Consider the following 21,590-nt stretch of genomic DNA (forward strand, 5'->3'; position numbering starts at 1 on the left):
TTGAATGAGGGAGTTATCGCTGCGTATAGGGCAGGATCTGGTGATGTGATTTCTAAAAAATTTCAAGGTTTTTGATTTATTTTTTAATTGGATCTTGTGGTCTTAGGCAAAGAGAAATGGCTCACCACAAAAATGAACAAATTGAATTGTGTGTAAACTCAACAAAGCAAGAAATTTTAAGTGTTTTCTAAAATTTTATTTCTGTATGTTTTTAAAATTCCTATAGCTGTTTGTAAGATCTATACAGGGCCTTGAGTTAGCAGGCATGAATACTGTAATATGAATAACATCACATTTTGTCTTCATATTTAATTGTATTTACTTGAGACACATAAAATTGAAAATTCTAGTTTTGGTCTCTAAATGAGGACATAACTTTACCGGCTCTCTTGTCTTGTAGTATTTGGTTGTGTTTATGAAATTATTGGCTCATATAAATCAAGGTTCTTCATTTTGTAAGAGGTTTTGTATAAACAGAGAGAAAGATTAGAAACACAGTCAGTAAATGAATGTTTTACTTATCACTAAAATTTTTTTTTTTTGTATATTCAGAGACACTGGAAATATGAGTGTGCAGTACAATATTCCTAAGGTACTCTTAGGGACAAACATACCAAGTTCCTACTTTTCAGTTTACACCTGAGTAATTATCACATAAAGTTTTTTTCTCTAAATATATTGAAAAGCACTATAATAGATATGATCAAAAATTGCCCCTAAAAATTACTTAAAATGCAAAATCTCTCATTAATTAATCAATTAATTAGCTCCAAGCCCCCACCCTGGCAAAACTGAGGAAAACTTCATTTCCCATAAGCTAAATCACTCCTCAGTCTCAAACCCTGAGCTAGTAGTCTTAGACAAATAACAGTGTTACTAACCATGGAATTTATTAGCAGTAACAGGTAACATAAAGACATAGATAAATTTTTAAACAATATATCAGCTGTGAGAAAGATCACAGCTAGAGTCATCTCTGTGCACTCCAAAACCTTGGAGCCACAATCCAACTTTTCCATGATCTTTGGAACTCTGTTCCTCTCAGAATGACATCTTACTCAGTGCTATTCAGAAATGTCAGTTAACTCTTTCTCTCTCCTCAGATGTAACAATTAGTTGAGTTCACCTCGGGATGGCAGTTAAAAGTCTCTCCATTCCCTTCAGGAATTTTCCTTGGGATATCTTCTCCAGAGTATAAAAGAATAACTCAGCTTAGTTCTTATCGGGAAGGGAAGATCAGTTACTCTGGGAAATGTGGTAATTAAATTCAGTTCTCTCCAAGCAGCCCCTTCACACTGCCTCTCAAAGATGAACTTTCCAAGTCCATCCCGGACATGTTTTCAGTGGAACTTAACTGTTCTAGTCTCTTTGGGAATGAAGTTTGGTTAAGCCATTTTCAATGTTTCATACTGACTCAACTGTCAATACTCAAAATCCTCTACATAAGGTTATAGTAACAGCTGAAGGACAAATAGTAACAGCTAGCCTTAATCACTGAAAGGGCATTGCCTCAAAGTGAGAACTGGAAAAGACCTTGGCTTGAAAAGGCCAAGGTCTCCCACTGCATCTGGGACCATCTAAAATCATCCTGATCTATGTCTTGCCACTGGACCCAGATGGCTCCGGAGGAGAAGGTGAGGCTGGTGACCTTGCACAGCCCTCCCTCACTTAAATGCAATTCACTTGCATGTTATGACACCACCTTCCTGATGTCATGGTCCTCTTTGAGAACGAAGGACAAACAAAAATAACAACATGTAAAATCTCTATAAAAGGGGCTATTTAAGCTAGAGTTATATATTCAAAATGTGAAACATAGAAATAAGAATTATGAAATATAAAATTATAGAATCTCAGGAATTGGAAGGCATCCCAGAAGTAAACTAATCCAATCAACAACCTGAGGAAATATTTTCTCTTTATTGTGTTCAACTAGTCATTCTGCCTGATGATTTCCTGTGATTGAGAAGTCACTACCTACCAAAATCCTCTTGCACTTTTGGAAAGCTCTGTTTGGCACCAAAATCTACCTCTCTCTAACTTCCCCTTTTTTGGTGCTACTTCTGCCAATTAGTACAAATGCCTGGCATCTCTTACATGTGCCCGCATTTCAAATATTTAAAGAAACAATTGTCTCTCCCATAAGTTTTCTCTTCTCCCAGATAAACATCCCTAATTCCTTTGGTAGTTCTTATAACCTTGGTTTTCAGTCCCCAGATTGTCTTGGTCTCCCTCCTATTATCTCAGAAGAGATGTTTATAAAGTACTTAGAGCAGCTCCTAGTGCCTAGTAAGTGCTTAATAAAGGTTGGTCCCTATTCCATTACCCTCTAGACTAATCCATATTGTCTGTGGTCTTTTTAAATTGTGTTGCCTATAACTGAACATGATACTTCACATGAGGTCAAACCAGGGCAGAAAACAGCAGGATTGTCACCTCTTTCTTTCTGGTGAAGGTGTCTAATCTTCTTATAAAACAATGACAGTTTCCTTTCCGGGTAAACAACACACAAGATAACAACAACTTTCGTTCATTTAACACTGTTATGTACTAGCTGTGTGCAGAGAGCTAATGGTAGATGCTATAGGAGATAAAAAGTTTACATGAGATATATCCAGATGTGTGCTGAAAAACGGGCTCTTGAGTGGGAGGGGAGGATGTATACAGCTCACACTTAAAGTTTTAAGTTTAATCTGCATTATTAATATTTTCTCCATCACTTCTTTAGGTCTAGACAATTGACAAAACATTAAACCAAGCCCTGATTTATAACCATTTCTGAGGTGTAAATGCTTATACCAAAAATCTAACAACTTGGCCCAGAAACTACTCATCAAAGCAAGAATGAACAGGTGGCAGTAAAGAGAGAAGTTGGCAATTATTTCCACTTCTTTCTTCAAGGCCCTATCTTTGAACCACAACCTGAAGGGAAACCTAGCCAAGAAGTTTAAATTCTGTGACAATTGAGAATGACAGCCTGGAAGGTCTATATCCCAATCAGTAAGTCTAACCTTAATATAGCCCTGAGACACTCATTCTGGGTCAAGTTCAGGCATATACCCAGCCTTAGAATGGAGTTTAAAAAGTCAAGTATCCAAACATTTTTGGATGTCTAAAGAAGCTATAATGGCAGTGTGCTATGGTGAACAGTAACATGGAGTCACATTTACTGCTCTGTGGAGGGTTCCAGCAGGAGTCAGGGTCAGAGCTTTCCACTGTAGCTGCTTCTCCTGGTTCCCTCCTTCTACAGATGCTCTATAGCAGGCATCCTTCTGCATTCTGAATTCCTCTGAATTCTCCTATATCTGATCTTTCTAAGTCTTCAGGATTGTTGAAAACCTCTATTTACAATTCAACCTATTAGTCTCCTCCATGTCCTCTACCTTCCAATCTAATGGTGTTTATGTTCTCCTTTTACCTCCCCTAATTACTTTTTATTCATTTATCTGCAAAGATGTCTTTTCCCCATCCTTTTGAAGATGCCCTCTTGCTCTACATGACCAGCAGGAGTTGCTACTCTTTTTGAAAAGTAGGATGGTAGTGGGATTATGCCATAGCTTAGTCAACAAGGTTAGTGTTCAGTCAGGCCAGAATGACGCTAGGATATTTGCTCCTTTTTTTTTTTAAGGCAATTGGGGTTAAGTGACTTGCCCAGGGTCACACAGCTAGTAAGTGTCAAGTGTTTGGTCTGAGGCCAGATTTGAACTCAGGTCCTCTTGACTTCAAGGCCGGTGCTCTATCTACTGCGCCACCTAACTGCCCCTCCTTCTTTTCTTTACGAGGGATCCCAAACCTACAAACCAATATTTGCTTTGGGTATAAGAACCTTATCCTCCATTTCCCACTCCAAATCCAAGGTATCCCTCTCTCCCTATCAAGGGGTGGAGAACCTGCAGCCTCAAGGCCATATGTGACCCTCTACGTCCTCAAGTGCAGCCCTTTGACTGAATCCAAACTTTACAGAACAAATAATAAAAGGATTTGTTCTGTGAAACTTGGACTCAGTCAAAAAGCCATACTTGTGGACCTAGAAGGCCACATGTGGCCTCGAGGCAGCAGGTTCCCCACCCCTGGATCCTAGACCCAGTGCCATTTACATGTTCCACCTTTTCCACTGCTGCCTTGGGACTAGGAGGGCTCTTGTGTCCTTCTTCAGCTTGACTTCCTATGCCCTATCTTCTTCCAAAGAAGCTAGGCTGGTTCGTGCAAATTAGCTTAGAGTACCTGGCAGAAAGTACGGAAAGTAGGGAAAGGAAGAATAACTACTAGTTTACAGCCCAGATGCCTGTGTCACTCAAATTGTGACACAATTTGAGCAAGAGCAAGCCCTCCTTATATGGTTAATATAGACAATCTTCCCATTGTCTATTCTTAGGCTATCCTTTTGGTATAAAATTCCTTTTGTATTATATGTATCAGTATTGCTAGCTCTCTAAATTTCATGTTCTTTGATTCATTAATTTCCTAGCAATGGAGTTAATAATTAACTGGATAGATGCTGATATGCAAGGTTGTTTTTGTTTTTGTTTTTTTAAGATTAAAAGTGCTTTAAAAAAATACTGTGCTTGCTAGCATTTACTGCAATAACTTTAGGATAAACCAGTTTTGTATTACTGCTGATTAAATCTCTCCTTATGAAGCACAGAATTCTTATCTCTAAATCACTCACTCTAGGTAGAAAAAATTGAGCAACAAGGCAGTATTTACCTGATCTTGATCAATATTCCCTTGAATAGTGCAAATTACACATGTGGGCTTTCTATTAGGCAGAATTCTGGTATTTGTACATTTAAAATCCATATCCAAACTATGAATTTGCTCATGTATTTTTTTACCTCTATATTCCCCATTTAGAGGAAAAGCACCAATAAATGTTTCACCCATATAATTTCATATTTTGCCTATATTTTTCCCTGCTTTGAAACGATCACTGCAGGTCATGGCTTTCAGCAGCAGACCATAGTAAGGTCCTGGTTTCTGGTGACTTGCAAGAGTGGTCAGTGCTAGACTGTAGCAACCATATTTTGAAATTAAAATCATCAGAGAAAAATTGGAAAGGAAAACAGGAGAATATCTGGTCCCATCCCCTGCCTTTAGGTTGGTCCAGTGAAATCGTATTTTATCCCCATCACGTAAATGTGATCTTCACTCTCACTTATGAGATCACACATCCACAGTAATACATGGATGAACTTTGTCCAAGATCACTTAGCTATTAAATGGTAAAGTATAGGCTCAACCCCTATAGCATACCTGTATCCTTCTCACAAATCTATACTGGAACATAATTGGTATAGCTAAGTATGATTTTTTTACCATAGAAGTCATAAAGATTGCCAAGGGGTGCAGATCCTGGATTGTCCTTAACAACAGCTAGATGAAGTACATAATTTCCCTCTTCTTCCTGTTTTCTTCTTAGTAGAAAAATATCTTACCAAAAAAAAAAAAAGGGAAATGGATTGTTCTGGGAGCAAACTAGAGTCAACTATGCCATTCTGCTAATGTACAAAATATAATTATACATAGCTAGACTTTGTATGTGTATATATACATCCATACATATATAAATATATAGAGATATATGTATATTCTTCAATAGGTATTATCTGAGAGACAGCATGGTACAGTGGACTGAGGGCTAGCCTGGGAACAGGGAAACTTGGGTTCACCTCTCTGCTGCATGCACACTGTGGCTGTGTGAAGCTGAGCAAGTAACCCTTTCAATGCCCCCAGGTAACTCCTAAAAACTAAAAATAGCAAAGAAAGTGTCAGGCTACATTGGGAGAGCAAGTTATTCACATGAAGGTCCTCACCCTCATGAAATCCCAGGTCTAGCTTTTTTTTTTTTTAAGTATCTAAGCTATGTATGTCTTTTGTGTATAATCTTTATATAAATATGTAGCCTGTGATGGTAAACTGAATACTAAAATATTCCACGATTGTATAAATACTATAAATCCTTATTAATTCAGATTGTCCTAATATGGAGTTTATATTAATTCAGGAAGAAGCTTGGCTATAATTTAGCTTGTCAAGTGCAAATTAACAGTGTAAACAAGATGGCAGAGAATTGTTTAAAATACTTGAAGGTATTTTCTAAATTTAGAAGAATCCATTTATACAGAGTGTCCCAGAAATCTCAGGGCAGCTTTAAACTTTAATAGCTTCCTTAGAACTTCTGGGACACCCTGTATATAATTAGTATGCTAATTATAAATAATAGAACCCTAAGACTATAGTATTGGGAAGCTGGAAAGGATCATCAAAATTGCAAGTATCAAAATTCCCCTAAGGAGCTCTATTAGGCTCAAGTTCAAGTTATTGTACACGTCTAAAAGTGATGGAACCACAATTCCTTAATCCAGACTAATTCAGACTGTCCTTATAAATTACTCATTATGGGCAAGGTGTGACCATTTCAAGGGGGAGAAAAGATGTCTTAAGTATTAAAGAAAAGAATTACATTTTACTTGTCTATGGAACCAATCCACATTCCACTATGGATGTAAAAAACCTCCCTTGAACATTCCCATAGTGTGCTTGTGTGTAATTCCTTCAAGTTGTTATATTTCATGACGTTAAATAATAAGCATCCTCTCGCGATCCAAATTTATTTTAATGTTAAAGAACTCACCAGAGATATGTATTCATGAAGCCCCATTTGTGGGGAGTGAGGAGGGAGGGGAGGGAGAATAATGGACTACACTTAAATTTGAGTTGCTTATAAGAAATTGCTTATATGTAGAAGTGATTTCTTTGGCTGCCCCTCATTTCATATGCATCATAAAAGAGGGCTGAGAACCTCTAATATTTGCCTCTGAACCTGTTACTCTCTTATTTTTAGTCTATTAGATGGCTGTCAAAAATAATGCTGTTGTAGAGCATAATAACTAACTTCTATAAGGCTTTCAGCTCGGCAAAGCCTTCTGTGTGTATTATCTTATTTGATCTGTGCACCAACCCTCATAGGCAGGTGCTATTGCTGTCCTCATTTTATAAAAGAGTCACACAACCAGGAAATGTCAGAGGCAGGATTTTAACCCAGTTTCCTAATGTAAAGTTCATTGTTCTTTCCACTACCCCACACTTTCACTTACAATAATAACAATAAACCACCTTTCTTTTGTATTCTTATTGTGTTCAATTGAAGAAGAAAAATATTTTAGCTCTGTGTGTGTGTCCTCATCCTCTCATGCCCATCTCTGCCCACTCATGCTGACCAGATTCCGTTTTACATGAGTCTGACCCCTAAAGAGAGATTTCAGGCTCTTTTTTCCTCATACTCTTTGACTTTTCATACCCCTATCCTGTAGTTCTAGGGAAAATTACTCAAAACTTAAGTCTATCTTACATACCTCTTCAGCCGTATCCCCACATGTACTCAGTAGGGGTGAGACTCCTCATATATTGGTGTTTATGTATATCTGTGTGTATGTGTGTATATACACAGAGATATACATATGTATACATATACGTGTGTATAGGGACTAAATGTGTGATTTCTTTGTGAACATCCAGGTGAGTAAACTTCCATCTACCAGTGCAGATTGGCACTGCAACTTACAGGCATAAGTAGGGGGCAGCTAGGTGGTGTAGTGGATAGAGTGCCACGCCTGGAGTCAAAAAGACTCCTCTTCCCAAGTTCAAATTTGGCCTCAGACACTCTGCTAATTGTTCTTCCCTGAACATTAACTTATGTTTGGCCACAGTCATCAGATAGATAACGGCTATCCTCAGTTAACAGGCTGTCCTTAGGCGTTATGCTCATATGGTGCTATTATGCAGCACTTGTTCTCAATTCTCTCAGAGGAGGCCAGATTTTTATTTATTATATTTGCAAAAGCTATAGGGAAAAATTTTTTGCTGGCAGGCTGTTATTTTCTTACGTAATTGGGAAGCCTTCTTAGTCTTCTTGATTGTACTGGGGAGAAGGTAGGAGTAATTCAGTAATTTGGCCAGGTCACAGAACAGGAGAAGCTACAGTGGCACATTCCTGCTTCCAGCCTCTTCATCACTCATGTTTACAGTGACACTGTGAGTGACAGAAATAATTACAGATACATTTTTTCTAATCTACCAGTGTTTCATGGGAAAATTTTATGACTTTAATTTGCCGTTAGCCCAGCAGAGCTGATTTTGAGAGTCTTTTCATAATTTTGTTACTAGATTGAGAAGATAATACAAGAATCGAAGTTGGTCAAGAATCCGATCAAATAATGAAAAGAAAGAGGAATTTAATTTAGTGATGAACCTGTTGTCCTTGGACACATTTATCAAAACTCTTATGTATTTGTGAATTCTGGGACATCTATGTTTGGGTTTAATCTACCTAAATAATATTGGTGGAAATGGCATTAAAAGTTTTTGTTTGATTAGCTAAAGTTTTATGCTTGAAAGCATGAGAGAAAGCACTTGTGTTTGTTTTAAAATAGTTCTCTTGAGAAGCTTCCTGAGATAATAGATAATAGACCAGACCTGGGTTTGAGTCCTGCCTCTGACCATGATGGTCCTGCGGCACTGAAGTCACTTAATTCTTGGTGCCACTGGCAACTCTCTGAATCTATAATTTGCAGAGCAAGCATCGATCTGCCTTGGTATAGAAAGTTCTGGCTCCAATTACGAGAATTAGGATTAAGGAAAAATAAACACTCCAGAGCCAAAGAAAGGAAAAGTTCAATTGAGAGAGAACTCTGAAGGTCCTCTCTGTTAGAGTCTTCTGTGTACACTCACAGGGTCACCTCTTTGAATTGAATCAACCAACATTGATTAAGCAATTACTAAATGCCAGGTATTGTGCTAAATGCTGGGAATAAGAATACAAACAAAAAGAAAGACAATTCCTGCCCTCAAGGATCTTACATTCTAATGAGGGAAAATAACACGGAAAAAGGAAGCTGAAAGCGAGAGTTGGTGGGGAGGTGGGTGTTATCCACATAGAAGTATGGTGGACAACAGAAATCCGAGGAGTCAGAAACAAAGCCAGGAGAGGAGTGAAGGAGCAAACACGGCTAGTTTAGGCTCTTTCTTAAAATGGAGGTTCCAAGAGGAACTAACCAATCAGAGGAAGGAGCTTCAGGGGTGGAGGGATCTTCCACGGTGAGAAAGGCTAGGTTCTTCAAGGGAGAAGTGGCTGGGAAATGGTGATGGTGGATTTAATTGGCATCAGCAGACAATTAAAAGGCATTTTTAACTCTGTGGTAAGCCACTAGGAAATAAATAACTGCATATCATGATCTGAATTTGGGATGGGCCCCTCTGTGTACTACCACACATTTCCATTTTCAGATTCCAGCAAATCACCTGTGGGGTGATTGTTAACACAAAGAACCCTCCTGCACATGCTCTGAGGACTGGGCCCCCCACTGGCCAGCTCTCCTTCACACAAACATCTGCAGAATTGTTCTTTTGTGTCACAGAAAATACCACAGCGAAGGGGCCAAAGAAGTTGAATTTGCCTTAGAAAGAAAAAAGTTGTGTGCCTTAAATGCTTCTTTTTGAAAGCTATGCCTTTGTTTCATAGTTTCCAGCAATGAGTTTACCAGTAGAGGGATGTGGATAGAGATTTTCTTCTCAAAAAGAGAAGGATTATTAGACTTTATCTTGGATCAATAGAAGTTTGATGCATTTTTTTAACCTTTAAAAGTAGTATTTTAAGACCTAAATTTAGCATGGTCACGCCGTATGGAAAGACGCTATAAGGCATCCTAAAGACATTTGTGTCCGTGAAATTGCCCTCTAACAAAGGCTATATGGGATTTTAATCCTATTTATAACAGTTCAGTGCAGGCTTAAGAGTATTTATGGTAAATCTATATCCATACTGCTTCTGCTGCCCCTAGAATCCAAAGCTCGTGGAATGTCAGGGGGTCTTCATGGTTTCAAGTTTCTGATTTCTAAAGAACATTTCCCTTTCTCAGTATTTGAATGTGTAGTTGTGCACGATCAGATGCTCAATCAGATGGTTCCCAGGAGTCAGGGAAAAGCAGTAGGAACCTAAGACAAGAAATATGGAAATGAACAAGCTGAGAGTCTAGTAACAGCCAGCTTCCTGGTTCTTTAGGTTCATGTTTCCTAGTTACAGTTAATTTAAAAGAAACAATCTTTTAAAAAATACAATTTTTACAAAGGGATATTTACCAAGAAGATATATCAAGAACAGAAGTAAAAACACATTTCTCTCTCTCCTCCTCCCATCTTCCTAAACTGGAGTCCACTTTCCCTTCCACCACTTCAGTCCCTGGGGAGAGTGCTCTGAAACAGGCTCGTACAAACATTCCTACCTCCAAGTGCATTTCATTTTGAAAAGTGGGATCAATGATCTTGGGCATATTTTTAGGTCAGGTAGCAGTCATTTCTAACTTCCATCAGGAAACAAACTCTATCCTGGTCCTTTGCCATTAGTTGTCATTGCAAAGGATTTTTTTTTTTTTACTGTAAACAATGTAGACTGTAACATTTCCACATTCATTATAATTGCAGTCCTTTCTGCTTAACACAGCTTTAATTCGGGGGCTCTGATAATTCATCTCTTGCGAAGACAGGTCTTTTGGTTTGACACATTTGATTAGAAATTAGCAAGTTCAAGGCCAAAACATTTGTTAATAAAACATTGTCCAGTTGAAGACTTTTTAGTTTTTTTCTATAGAAGTTTAGAAACTTTGAAAATCAATTTTTACTGTGCTCAGATAACTCTTACATCATAAATCATTGAAGAGCAAAGTTTGTGAATCTCCACGGGCAATGTAATTAAGTATATTGGGTTCTCCAAGAGGAGTAAAATGCCTTAGGCATTCTTTCTCTGTCCCTCATTAAAGATAATGGTACTTGGTGACCTACTTCCTTATCTACCACCTTCATTTCTCTTGCAGTTCCTCGCCAGCCTGGAGTGAACAATGACCTGTTTGAAATATTTGAAATTGAACGAGGGATCAGTGCAGAAGATGAAGCCAGAGATGATCCAGGTAGATTCCAGCATCCCTATTTACATGTTAATGAATTTTTATTCCTTTTCTCCCCCTTCCAAGGATGGCTATTCCAAATCTTCGCTTGTTGACTCCCGGGAATGCTATGTATTCTGACTTTTTCACACCACCTTTGTTTCCTCTGAAGTTAAGGGGCTTGAACCAAAACTGTTGATTTATCCCATTCTCTTTGATGTTTAAGGGAATCAAGCAACATCTGAATTGTGTTGTCAGAACTTGGCACCACTTTCTATAGTCTCTTCTTACAAATGGCCTCAGCTGGCAGTTGTGTTGGGAGAGGTTTTATGCAGTTTCCAATGTGGTCTCAGAGAGACCAAAGTTGGGATGCTGAAGAAGCAGAAAGAGGGAAGGGAAGGATGGAAAGAAATTTTAATTTGGGGGAAAATGCAATCATCTTAAAGTTTTCTTCAGGTGTTAGTTCAATTGTTTTTCTCCTCCCCTTTAGGTGTTCTGATCCACAGCTGTAACTTTGATCATGGTCTTTGTGGATGGATCAGGGAAAGAGATGATGATTTACACTGGGAATCATCCAGAGATCCAGCAGGTAAAAGCGTTTAGTGGCATCATCTTGGATATAAGGTTCCATCTGCCTAGAGGCTTGTGAAGCAATTGTAATGAAAGAAGATTGTAAAATCATAAATTTAGAGTGATAAGGAATCTTTGAGGTTATGTAGTCATTGTACAGATGAGTAAAATCAAGTTCAGAGAGGTTAAGTGACTTACTTGCCTTGAGACCATACAAGCAGTATGTGACAGAGGCATGATTGGAACTCAGTTCCTCCATTATTTCCGCTGTATACTTGACCTGACTTTTATATGACACTTTTCAAAACCCTTTACCTTGAATTATCTCAGCTGACTCTTACAGTAAGCAACCTTGCAAGATAGGTTCAAGTGGCATTGGTGCAAGGTAGGGCAGGTGGCACTGGCTCTCTAATACATATGAAGAAACTGGGACACAGAGAGATTGAGCAATTTATCCAAAACTGCATGGCTAGTCAGTGGACAGGGCCAGTTGGGGCACCTCTTACTGAATGAGAATACCAGGGTTTGAAAACAGAAAATCCTCCAAAGTAACTCATGTCAAATTCTGAAGATTTCCCATCTAGAGTGGTCTGAGAGATTAAATCTTATAAGCATCCACCATGATGTACCCCAGGACTAGAACAAAGCTTTTCACTAGGTGAATTGCTCTGGAAATGGCCCTCTGGAAAGCTTCTAAGTTTGCCATATTTTTTTTCCTTATCTAAAATCTCAGTATTGAGTAGCATTTTATGTAGTCCATCTTTAACCCTTCCTTTTTAGGAAGCAGAAACACATATGATTTGGTTTGCTTCCTCGATGTTTAAATTACCCAGCTAACAGCAAACAAATTAAACTGGGAATTTTTTTGTTTGTGAAATCATCTTTCAAGGCCAAGAAGAAACAACATGACATATTAGAAGAGGGGAGAAATAAAACCTCTAAATAAATAATGTGTTGTGTAATCTGTTTATAGACACCCCTGGGTTTCAAAATAACATATATAGCATACACCAAGTAAGAGCACAGAGGTGCTCATATATTCATCTACATGTGCGCACACAAAGTGGAAGAAAAGAGAACCCTACACTGCCTGTAAATCTAACTGAAACTAAACAGAAAAATGTCCATCAGGCAGACAAAGCAATTATTAAAAGCTTACTGTGTGCCGGGCACCGTGCCAAGGGCTAGGGATGCAGGAAACAGATATATATATATATATATATATATATGTGTGTGTGTGTGTGTGCGCGCGCACGTGTGCATATGTATGTGTATATATATATATATACACAGACAAATATACATACACACATATCTCTCACATACACATACATCCTTCCAAAGTATTCTAAAAACTAAAACTAGCTTTTGTTTGATCATATGCTTATAAAGCACTTTAAGGGTTAAAAACTACTTATGTTAGCTGCACAAAATATAATGTCTAATTTTTAATAATCCCTGTCTTGGTCTACAATCAGTTTTAATTAAAAATGTTTATTCTTATTTTTGGTAAGCATTTTTCCCTTCCTCCCAACCCCCACTCCAATTGAACAAATAAAAGAAAAAGAAAAAAACCTCATAACAAATCTGCATAATGCAAACAAAGCTCCACATTGACCATGATTGAAAATCTATATCCCTTTCTGCATTTTAAGTTTGTCTTGTCCCTGGAAGGAGTTAGGTAACTAACTTTATCTTCAGCCTTCTGGAATCCCGGTTTGTATTGGTTTGCCATCTTTGACTTTTCTGAACCTTTCCCAAGAATGACTTGATCATTTCACAGAACTCTTCTGAATTGCTCTTTTAGGCATAACTATGTCTACAGAGTCTTTGCAGTCTTGTCATGGCTCCTTACTGCTCCATAGGCTAGTTGGGACCTTCATTACCATCCATAGTTACTAAGAGGGATGCGCTTGCATTAGCTTTGCAGATTGCAGATGTATTGGGTACCATAGATTCATTAACAATGCAAAATTGATTGTTACTTAAAGCTGCCTTTCTGGCAGTGATCAGTTTAATAAATAGTACAAGTTGGAAAATGATGGTGATGATTATAACACTAATAAATAACACTTTGAGCCTGTTGTAAGAAAATCTGATGTGTAAAACCCTTAACCAACAAAATAAATTGGGGAATGTAGTTCTTTTTTTTTTAAAGGATGCTTTAATTTACAAAAGGGTTTGTTATAGTTTTCCTCTAAATAATTAGTTCCCATCACTGTATAAAGTATGGCTTGCTTTGTACAAATTCAACAGATTCACAATTTGTCAGAAGACCATTTTGTATATGGTATTGATTCTCAATTTTTTTCATTTTTTTAATTATAATTGAATATTTTTAAATGTCAAGGGCTTGAGAACAGAAGATTGGCCTTCCCATGCCCACTGATCCTACCTGGCAGGAAAGTGGAATATGCTGATGAGAGGTTGTACATGGTGGGATAAATCTCTAAATATAGTTAGTGTAATTAGGAAAGGGAAGAGAGACATTATGGCACAGTAAGTAGACAGAATACCTTAAGGTCAGTGGATCATGGACCTTTGGCAGTCTAGTGAAGCCGATGGAATGACTACAAATGCATAAAATATATAAAATTATAAAGGAAATTAATGACAATGAGCTACAATTATCAACCTAAAAATAATCATAAATAGCTAAAATAATCTATAATGCTCCTAGATTTGCCAAGTGCTTTACAAATACTATCTCATTTGATCCTTACCAGGACCCTGGGAGTACCCCAAGTTAACACTTAAGCCCTTAGGAGATGGGTGTGAGCCCAGGTTATGAGTCTCAGTTCTCTCCAACCACTCCATCTGCCTTTCTTTGTGGATGGAAGATCACCTCCAGTCACAAGCTTATTGAAAACCATTTTGTTAGACTTTGACTAAATGGTTAATTGAATGTTAGAAAAGTATAAGTACTTTAGACCTCCTATTACTATTTCCCAGTCACTTGACTTGAAGGAACTGATTGGGATCCTATGATCCACACATCTTTCTTATTGCAGAATATCACCCTTCAGAGTTTTGGCAGTTTTTTGGGGGGATGGCAAATCCATAACAAACACCATAGATCCTAGCCTTACTTCAACTGATTTTGTAGTTGGGAAATATAGCATAACTATCCCAAACTACAAAGTCTACTCAGTGGTCATTATGGAATTCCCTTTGTACAATAGATACAAATCAGAAATTTATAAAACAAAACATAGATTTGTGGGTGTTTTTTGATGGAGAGGAAATGGGACCTGTGATTTCATACATATTGGGCCCTCCTGGTGAGGAAACTTGCCCTACCAATGTAGGTCTTCATGTGTTCTATAATTTGTCTTAGAACAGTGGTTCTCAGGAGATCATTGTACACAGTAAAAGCAATGTTGTGCAATGATCAACTTTGATAGACTTAACCCTTCTCGGCAATACAACAATCCAAGACAGTTCCAAAAGACTCATGATGGAAAATTCTATCCACATCCAGAGAAAGAACTATGGAGTCTGAATGCAGATTGAAGCATACTATTTTCACTTTTTTGGTTTTTTTTTCTTTCCTATAGTTTTTGTTTTTCCTTTTGTTCTAATTCTTCTTTCACAACATGACTAATGTGGGGAAAAAAACAAAACAATAAAAACAGTGGTTCTTACCACTGGAGTGAATTTTGAAGGGAAAAAAATTTACACCTTTATTTCAATATAATGGGCTTCCTTTGTCATCTTGCATTTTATTTTATGCATTTTAAAACATTCTGAAAAGAGGTCCATCCATGGGCTTCACAAACTTCCATAAAGACCAGGATCCAAAAAAGTGAAGCACCTCTTTTTTAGAGAGCTGCCTAGGGCACTGAGAAATTAAATGACTTGCCCCTACAGTCAGTATGTATTAGAAGCAGGATTTGAACACAGATCTTGCTTACTCACAGGACAGCTCTCAATCTCCAAAGCAATATGGCTTTCTGTCAAGAAATTAAATTTCTGTAATTTAACCTCTGTAAAGAGATTAATTCAAATTCCTCTGAGATTTTCCTCATCATATTATGTAGCATTTTCTTGTTTACAGAAATGTCATTAATATCTTTGAAAAATATTTTTCAAAACATTTTTTAAGCCAACAGGTCCTACCAGACAAGAGTTCTCATTTATTTTCTTAACCTGCTTTGCTGGGTAGGGAAAAAAGGGATCAGGTTTTCCCCTTAGGCTATTATTCCTGCTTTTGAAGAAAAAAAAAACCAAACCCATCCTGTTCCATTCAAAGTGAAAGAATTTTTTCCATGACGTGGTTCAGACACCTTAAAGACAAAGTGAGATAAATAGTAGCCTCATTTATCATAGTGAGACTCCAAGGTTCTGATAGCCTTTACAAAAAGATCATTTCAAATTGCTATTAGTTTGATTTGCTCTGTAAGACCCTCTTGTTTGCGTTCACCGTGGAGCAGATTGAGAGTATTAGTATCTGTTTCCAGGGAGGATTAAGATAATCCCAGTTATTGTCTTTTTTTAATTGAACATTATCTATCTACAATAATCTCACACTCCAGACAACCCGAATACCTGTGACTATTCAAAAGTTGACACTTGGAAGGACTTTTCTATTTTCATGCAAATGCTTAAGATTATGGGATTTTTATTGCAACTTTTATTTTCATTGTAATTTTATTTTTATTAAAATTATTTCATAATTGTTATTATTTTGTTGTGATTTTTTGGCATGACAAATGTAGGAGAGGTTAGGGCAGGCAGGAGTTCTCTTTTCAATGGATCCATGGTTTCACAGATATTAGTACAGGTCACAAATCAACCAGACTTTGTCCTGCTGTACAATTTTTGTCCATGTCTATGTAGAAGATCTACCAATAGATCAAAGGCCTTCCCCCTCTGGTGTTTAATGGATTCTAACGTAGCACTCACCATGACACCAGTCTAGTCTTCCTCTACGGGTCTTACATGCCCATGCCTTTGGTATATGAAGAGGATACTCTGATTCTTCTTTCTAGTTTTTGGTACAGCTAGGTGGCACAATGACTAGAGAGCTGAGCCTGGAGTTAGGAAGTTTTTACTGTTGCTGTTCAGTTGTTTCAGTTGTGTCCCACTCTTCACGAGCCCATTTGGGGTTTTCTTGGCACAGACACTGGAGTGGTTTGCCATTTCCCTCTCCAGTTCATTTTACAGATGAGAAACAAGCGAACAGGGTTAAGTGACTTTCCCAGGATCACATAGCTAGTAGGTCTCTGAGGCCAGATTTGAACTCACAAAGGTCAATCTTTCTGATTCTAAGTTCATTGCTTTATCCAGTGTACCACCTAGCTGCCTCAGAGTCAGGAAGACCTGAGTTCAAATCCCACCTCAGATACTTACTAGCTGTGTGACTCTGGGAAAATCACTTAACTTCTGTTTGTCTCAATTTCCTCATCTATAAAATGGGGATAATAGTAGCACCTACCTCCTCAGGTTGTTGTGAGGATCAAATGAGGTAATACTTGTCAATTGCCCTGTAAGCCTTAAGTTCTGGATAAATGCTAGCCATTATTATTGTTATTAATAATAACAACAACAATGTTAATACTTCCGTGCTTTCTTGATTTAATTGATGTGGGTATTCCTTCTACCAGTATACTTTGTGACATACCCATGCCTTCTGATCCATTTCTTAACCATGGATCAAGTAGGTAGAGTAGTTAGAATTAGAATTCATGAAAAAAGTAGAAATGGACTCAAATCACTTCGATGTTATGGCAGCTGGGGTCAAATGACAATCAACTTTAACTCTTTCTTATGGGATTATTAGACAGGGTGCTGGGCTTAGTGTCAAGGCAAGCATCTCCCTGGAGATGATGGAATGACCATTGGCTCTGGAGTTAGAGGGCTTGAGTTAAAATCCCCCCTTTGACTTTTACTAGCTCTGAGACCTTGGGCTAGTCACTTAAACTCCTTGGTTCATAGGTTGCTCATCTGCAAAATGAGGGGGTTGGGCTAGATGTCTTTTAAGGTCCCTTCCAGCTCAAGATCTCTGATCCTAATTGAGTATCAATTCAGCAAACACTAAATGCATTCTATGTGCATCTGGATCCTGTTCTCTAAGATAAACTATAGGGCGTAAATGAGGAAAAGTAAAAAGAAGGCTTCCAACATATTGGAAATGATGTATGCTGGGAATCATTGGGTATATAATTTATAATTATAGTTTAGTTTGGGGTGATGAGATACATAAAGAGATAAAAATAGTGTAATTTAGAATAGGATAAGGGCTTAAGTGGAATATAAGTATCAGTAGATCAGTTGAAGCAGTTGTTCAACAGTTTTCTCAAGGTGCAGTATGGTGAATAATGGTGAAAATTATTGAAGTCACTTGACCTAGAAGAAACAGGTACATTTACTGAAGTGAAGAATTGGTGAAAAGATTAAGGCTTTCAGGATTTTTAATAAAAACGTTTGGCTTTTGTATGGCACTTATCACTTTGTTTTCCCAATGTCAGGATCAGTATTTTTAACACTAATATTCTTCTAGTGAAGTCTAGATACCTGGTGCAGTGGGATTTGTGGGACCTGAGTTCAAATCCTAACTCTGCTACTTAACTTTCTATGTGACTTTGGACATTTAACTTAATATTCCTTGGCCTCAATTTCCTCATCCATAAAATAAGAGGGTTAGACTAGGCAGCTTTTAAGATGTCATCCATCGTGCTATGATCCTAGAAGACCACATCTTCAGAAGAGTCAAAATTTCAGGTGACTCAAAGACCAGTGAAGAGATGCTGGATGGGTATTAACAGGCTGCAGCATATTAATGATGTGGAAAGGAAATGATGTGAGGGATATCACTTAAGACATGATCGCCTTTAGCTACCTAGAGGCAGCTATATATATATGCAATATATATGTGTGTGCAATATATATATACATATGTGCAATATGTAGAACACTAGGTGTAGAGTCATGGAAAGTTGAGTTAAAATTCAATCTCAGATGCTTACTACTAGTTGTGTGACTCTGGACCAGTCATTTAACCTCTATTAATCTCAACTGTAAAATGGAGATAATACCCCCCATAGTTGTTGTGAGGATCAACTGGGATAATATTTTAAAGCACTTAGTGCAGTGCCTGGCGCATAGCAGACACTTAATACCTGTTTCTGTCTTTATCCCCTTACCTTGACATATAAAATAAGAAAATACCATCCATTGTGCTATGATCCTAGAATACCATGCTCTCAGAAGAATAAAAATGGAAGGTGACCAACACAGAGATGATGTTTGGTGGGTGTTGAACAGGCTGCAACATATTAATGATGATGACAAAAAGTGTCCTAAAGGACATCATCTAAGACATGTATGACTGGAAAGGAAGATGGGTCAGTCATTTAGGTATGAAAGAAGGATGATTAACTGATGGTCAACAGGCATTGCAAAAGTTACATTAGGTTGTTAATAATTATAATTAAAAACTAATTGTAAATTTATAACCAACACAATATAACATAATTTCTAATATAATGTGAATATATACTATATTATACATTTATAATTAATAATTGTTAATATTATTTTATTAGTAATACATCAAAATATATTAAAATAGAAGTCATCAGCATATTGGTTGAGAATAATTTACAGAAGCAATTCAGAATTCAGTTCAGTAGACAGTAAGTGCCCACTACATGCAAAGCATCATACTATGTGTTGCGGGAGATACAAAGCTAAGATTTGGTTCTCATCTTCACAGAGTTTACAGATGAGGGCATTGAGAAGTACAAACAAAGTGCTATGGAAGGTTTAAGAGGGGAAGTCATGTCAATAAGCATTTATAACAAGTACCTACTCTGTGTTAGACACTGTGCTAAGCATAGGAATTATAAAATGGCTAACCCCTGATCTGGGCTTTTAAAGATGGATTCAGCAAACAAAGGGAAATTACCATCAATTTTGTCAATTACAAGTGATTAATACATAATGAAATGTTTTTCTGATCAATTTCTTCCCCGTAAGCTCTCATACTACCATCGTAAGGTTAAACTGGTAATATTCTTGAAATCAAGAAGAGTATTGGAATAGGAGACTATATGGGATGCTCAGTGTAAGCGGACAGGCATGTCTGAGTGTGTTTCTGATTCTCTTGTTAAGCAACATGTAAATGCTTTTAAAACTATTAGACATCATAGCATGCTGGATAGATGGCCAGCATCCATTTCAAGACTACCTAAATTCAAGCCCTGCCTCAGTATGTAGTGGCTGGGTGACCCAGGGAAGTTAATTCCTAGTGCCTTGAAAGCTCTGTAAAATGAAGTGGCCAAGAAAGGGTTGACACAAATTAAAAGAAGGAGCTACATAATCAGGAAAAAATTAAAGCATAGACTTTTAGACATAACTTTAACATCATTTAACCTTAATGTTTCGTTTAATCTCCTAAAGTCTAGGACAGTTCACACAGCTTTAGCAACCAACAGATTTCTGATTAAAGAAAGAGCGAACCATATGTGAAAGAAAGAATTTCCAACATGAATAAAAATACCACTGTTGTTTATCTTCCTATTTTAGGTGGACAGTATCTGATCGTCTCAGAACCTAAAGACCTGAGCGGAAAAGCAGCTCGCCTGGTGCTGCCTCTAGGCCACCTCATGAACTCGGGTGATTTGTGTTTGTCATTCAAGCACAAAGTATCTGGGTTTCACTCTGGTGCACTCCATGTGTTTATGAGAAAGCATGGTACCCACGGAGCGGCCCTGTGGGGGAGAAATGGCGGCCATGGCTGGAGGCAAACACAGATCACCCTGCGGGATTCAACTATCAAGAGTGTAAGTAAAACTGCAGAGTGATCAGTGCCTGTGAGGTTCTCTTTACAACAGAGAAGCTTGGAGTGAGTGATAAGCATTGTGAATTATTCTTCATTAAAAAGCCAGAATGGAGAAAATCTTGGTCTCTCCACCAATTAAGGCTCAGTAAAGCTTCAGGATTCTTCTCCTTCAGCTGGCTTCACTAATTGTCTCTACTCACTCTGTAATTCACTGCAGACTTACCCTGGGAAAAGAGACAGAACCAAAGATCTGTCATGGTGTTGTTAGAAAAGACTTTGAAAAATGGTGTTGGGTAGGGAAAAGAGAGTGGAGAGTGATACAATGATATGTTTGTATGTATGTATGTATGTTATTTATTTTGACCAGCAAAAACTCTGCTTTTCTCTTCCTCTTTCCATTTCCTCATATTCAAACTTTTGAAAATCATAAACCATAAATAGATATTCCTTGAAAGGCTGAAATACTGAAATATTTGAAAGGTTGAAATACTTTTAAAAATCTGAAATCAGATTTCACTGAGCACGTCATAAAGCATTCCTCAAACAACATTAGTAGTTTTCTTTTCACTTCAATACAGAGCACAGACAAAGGAATAAATAGAAGAGAAGTCTATGAGGTGGCATGGTTGGCCTGGTTTAAATAACAATTGTTTTCAAAAGTTCTTGAGTCCTAATTGGAATACTTAATTCCTCTTTTATGCCTTGACTCCAAATAAAGGAGGGTTGGGCACAGGTTGTATAATATTAGTCTTTATAATAAACTGTGCTTAACATTGTGGCTATATAAGCCAAGCCATGATCAATAAATCAGTCAATAAACTTTTATTAAGCACTTACTACGAGCCAGGTACTGTGCTAAGTGCTAGGAATTTTTTTAAAGCCTAAAACAGCCATTACCCTCAAGGAGCTACAATCTAATGAGGTTTTAATCATATTTCTTTTAAATCATAAAACTCCTTATACTATTTTGCTTCTTAATAATTTTCTGGAAAATAATGACAGGATATACTGATAGAGGTCAAGTTGGTGGCTCTAGGATTTTATGTCTTTCTAGGTTTCCTTTATACTTTGTCAGGACCCAAGAAACATAACTGCTTTCAGAATCTAATATTTATTCTATTTTCTCTTATTTTTATTTTATTCTTTTTTATTCTAGTTTTACTGGCACTACCAGTACTGTTGTCTTCTGGTTAAAATAAGAGCATTCTTGAGTGTTTTCACGACTTATACAATGATAGCATCTCCTTAGGGTTAGATTGTGATGTTTGCATCCACGAGACTCTTTGGCACTATGGATG

General features: G+C 37.4%; 1 protein-coding gene across 6 annotated transcripts in view; it reads left to right on the plus strand.

Annotated features, from left to right (window-relative positions):
• Positions 1 to 21,590, plus strand: part of NPNT (nephronectin) — a 111,558-nt gene that overhangs the window by 85,242 nt on the left and 4,726 nt on the right. For all 6 annotated transcript variants that reach the window (XM_027837448.1, XM_027837451.1, XM_027837452.1 and 3 more), the window contains 3 exons: positions 10,869 to 10,961; positions 11,428 to 11,526; positions 20,037 to 20,293. In XM_027837448.1, the coding sequence (XP_027693249.1) occupies positions 10,869 to 10,961; positions 11,428 to 11,526; positions 20,037 to 20,293 (449 nt within the window). The remainder of the gene's footprint in view (positions 1 to 10,868; positions 10,962 to 11,427; positions 11,527 to 20,036; positions 20,294 to 21,590) is intronic.

This window comes from Vombatus ursinus, unplaced genomic scaffold (assembly GCF_900497805.2).
Source record: "Vombatus ursinus unplaced genomic scaffold, bare-nosed wombat genome assembly UNPS02014821.1, whole genome shotgun sequence".
NCBI classification, from domain to species: Eukaryota; Metazoa; Chordata; class Mammalia; order Diprotodontia; family Vombatidae; genus Vombatus; species Vombatus ursinus.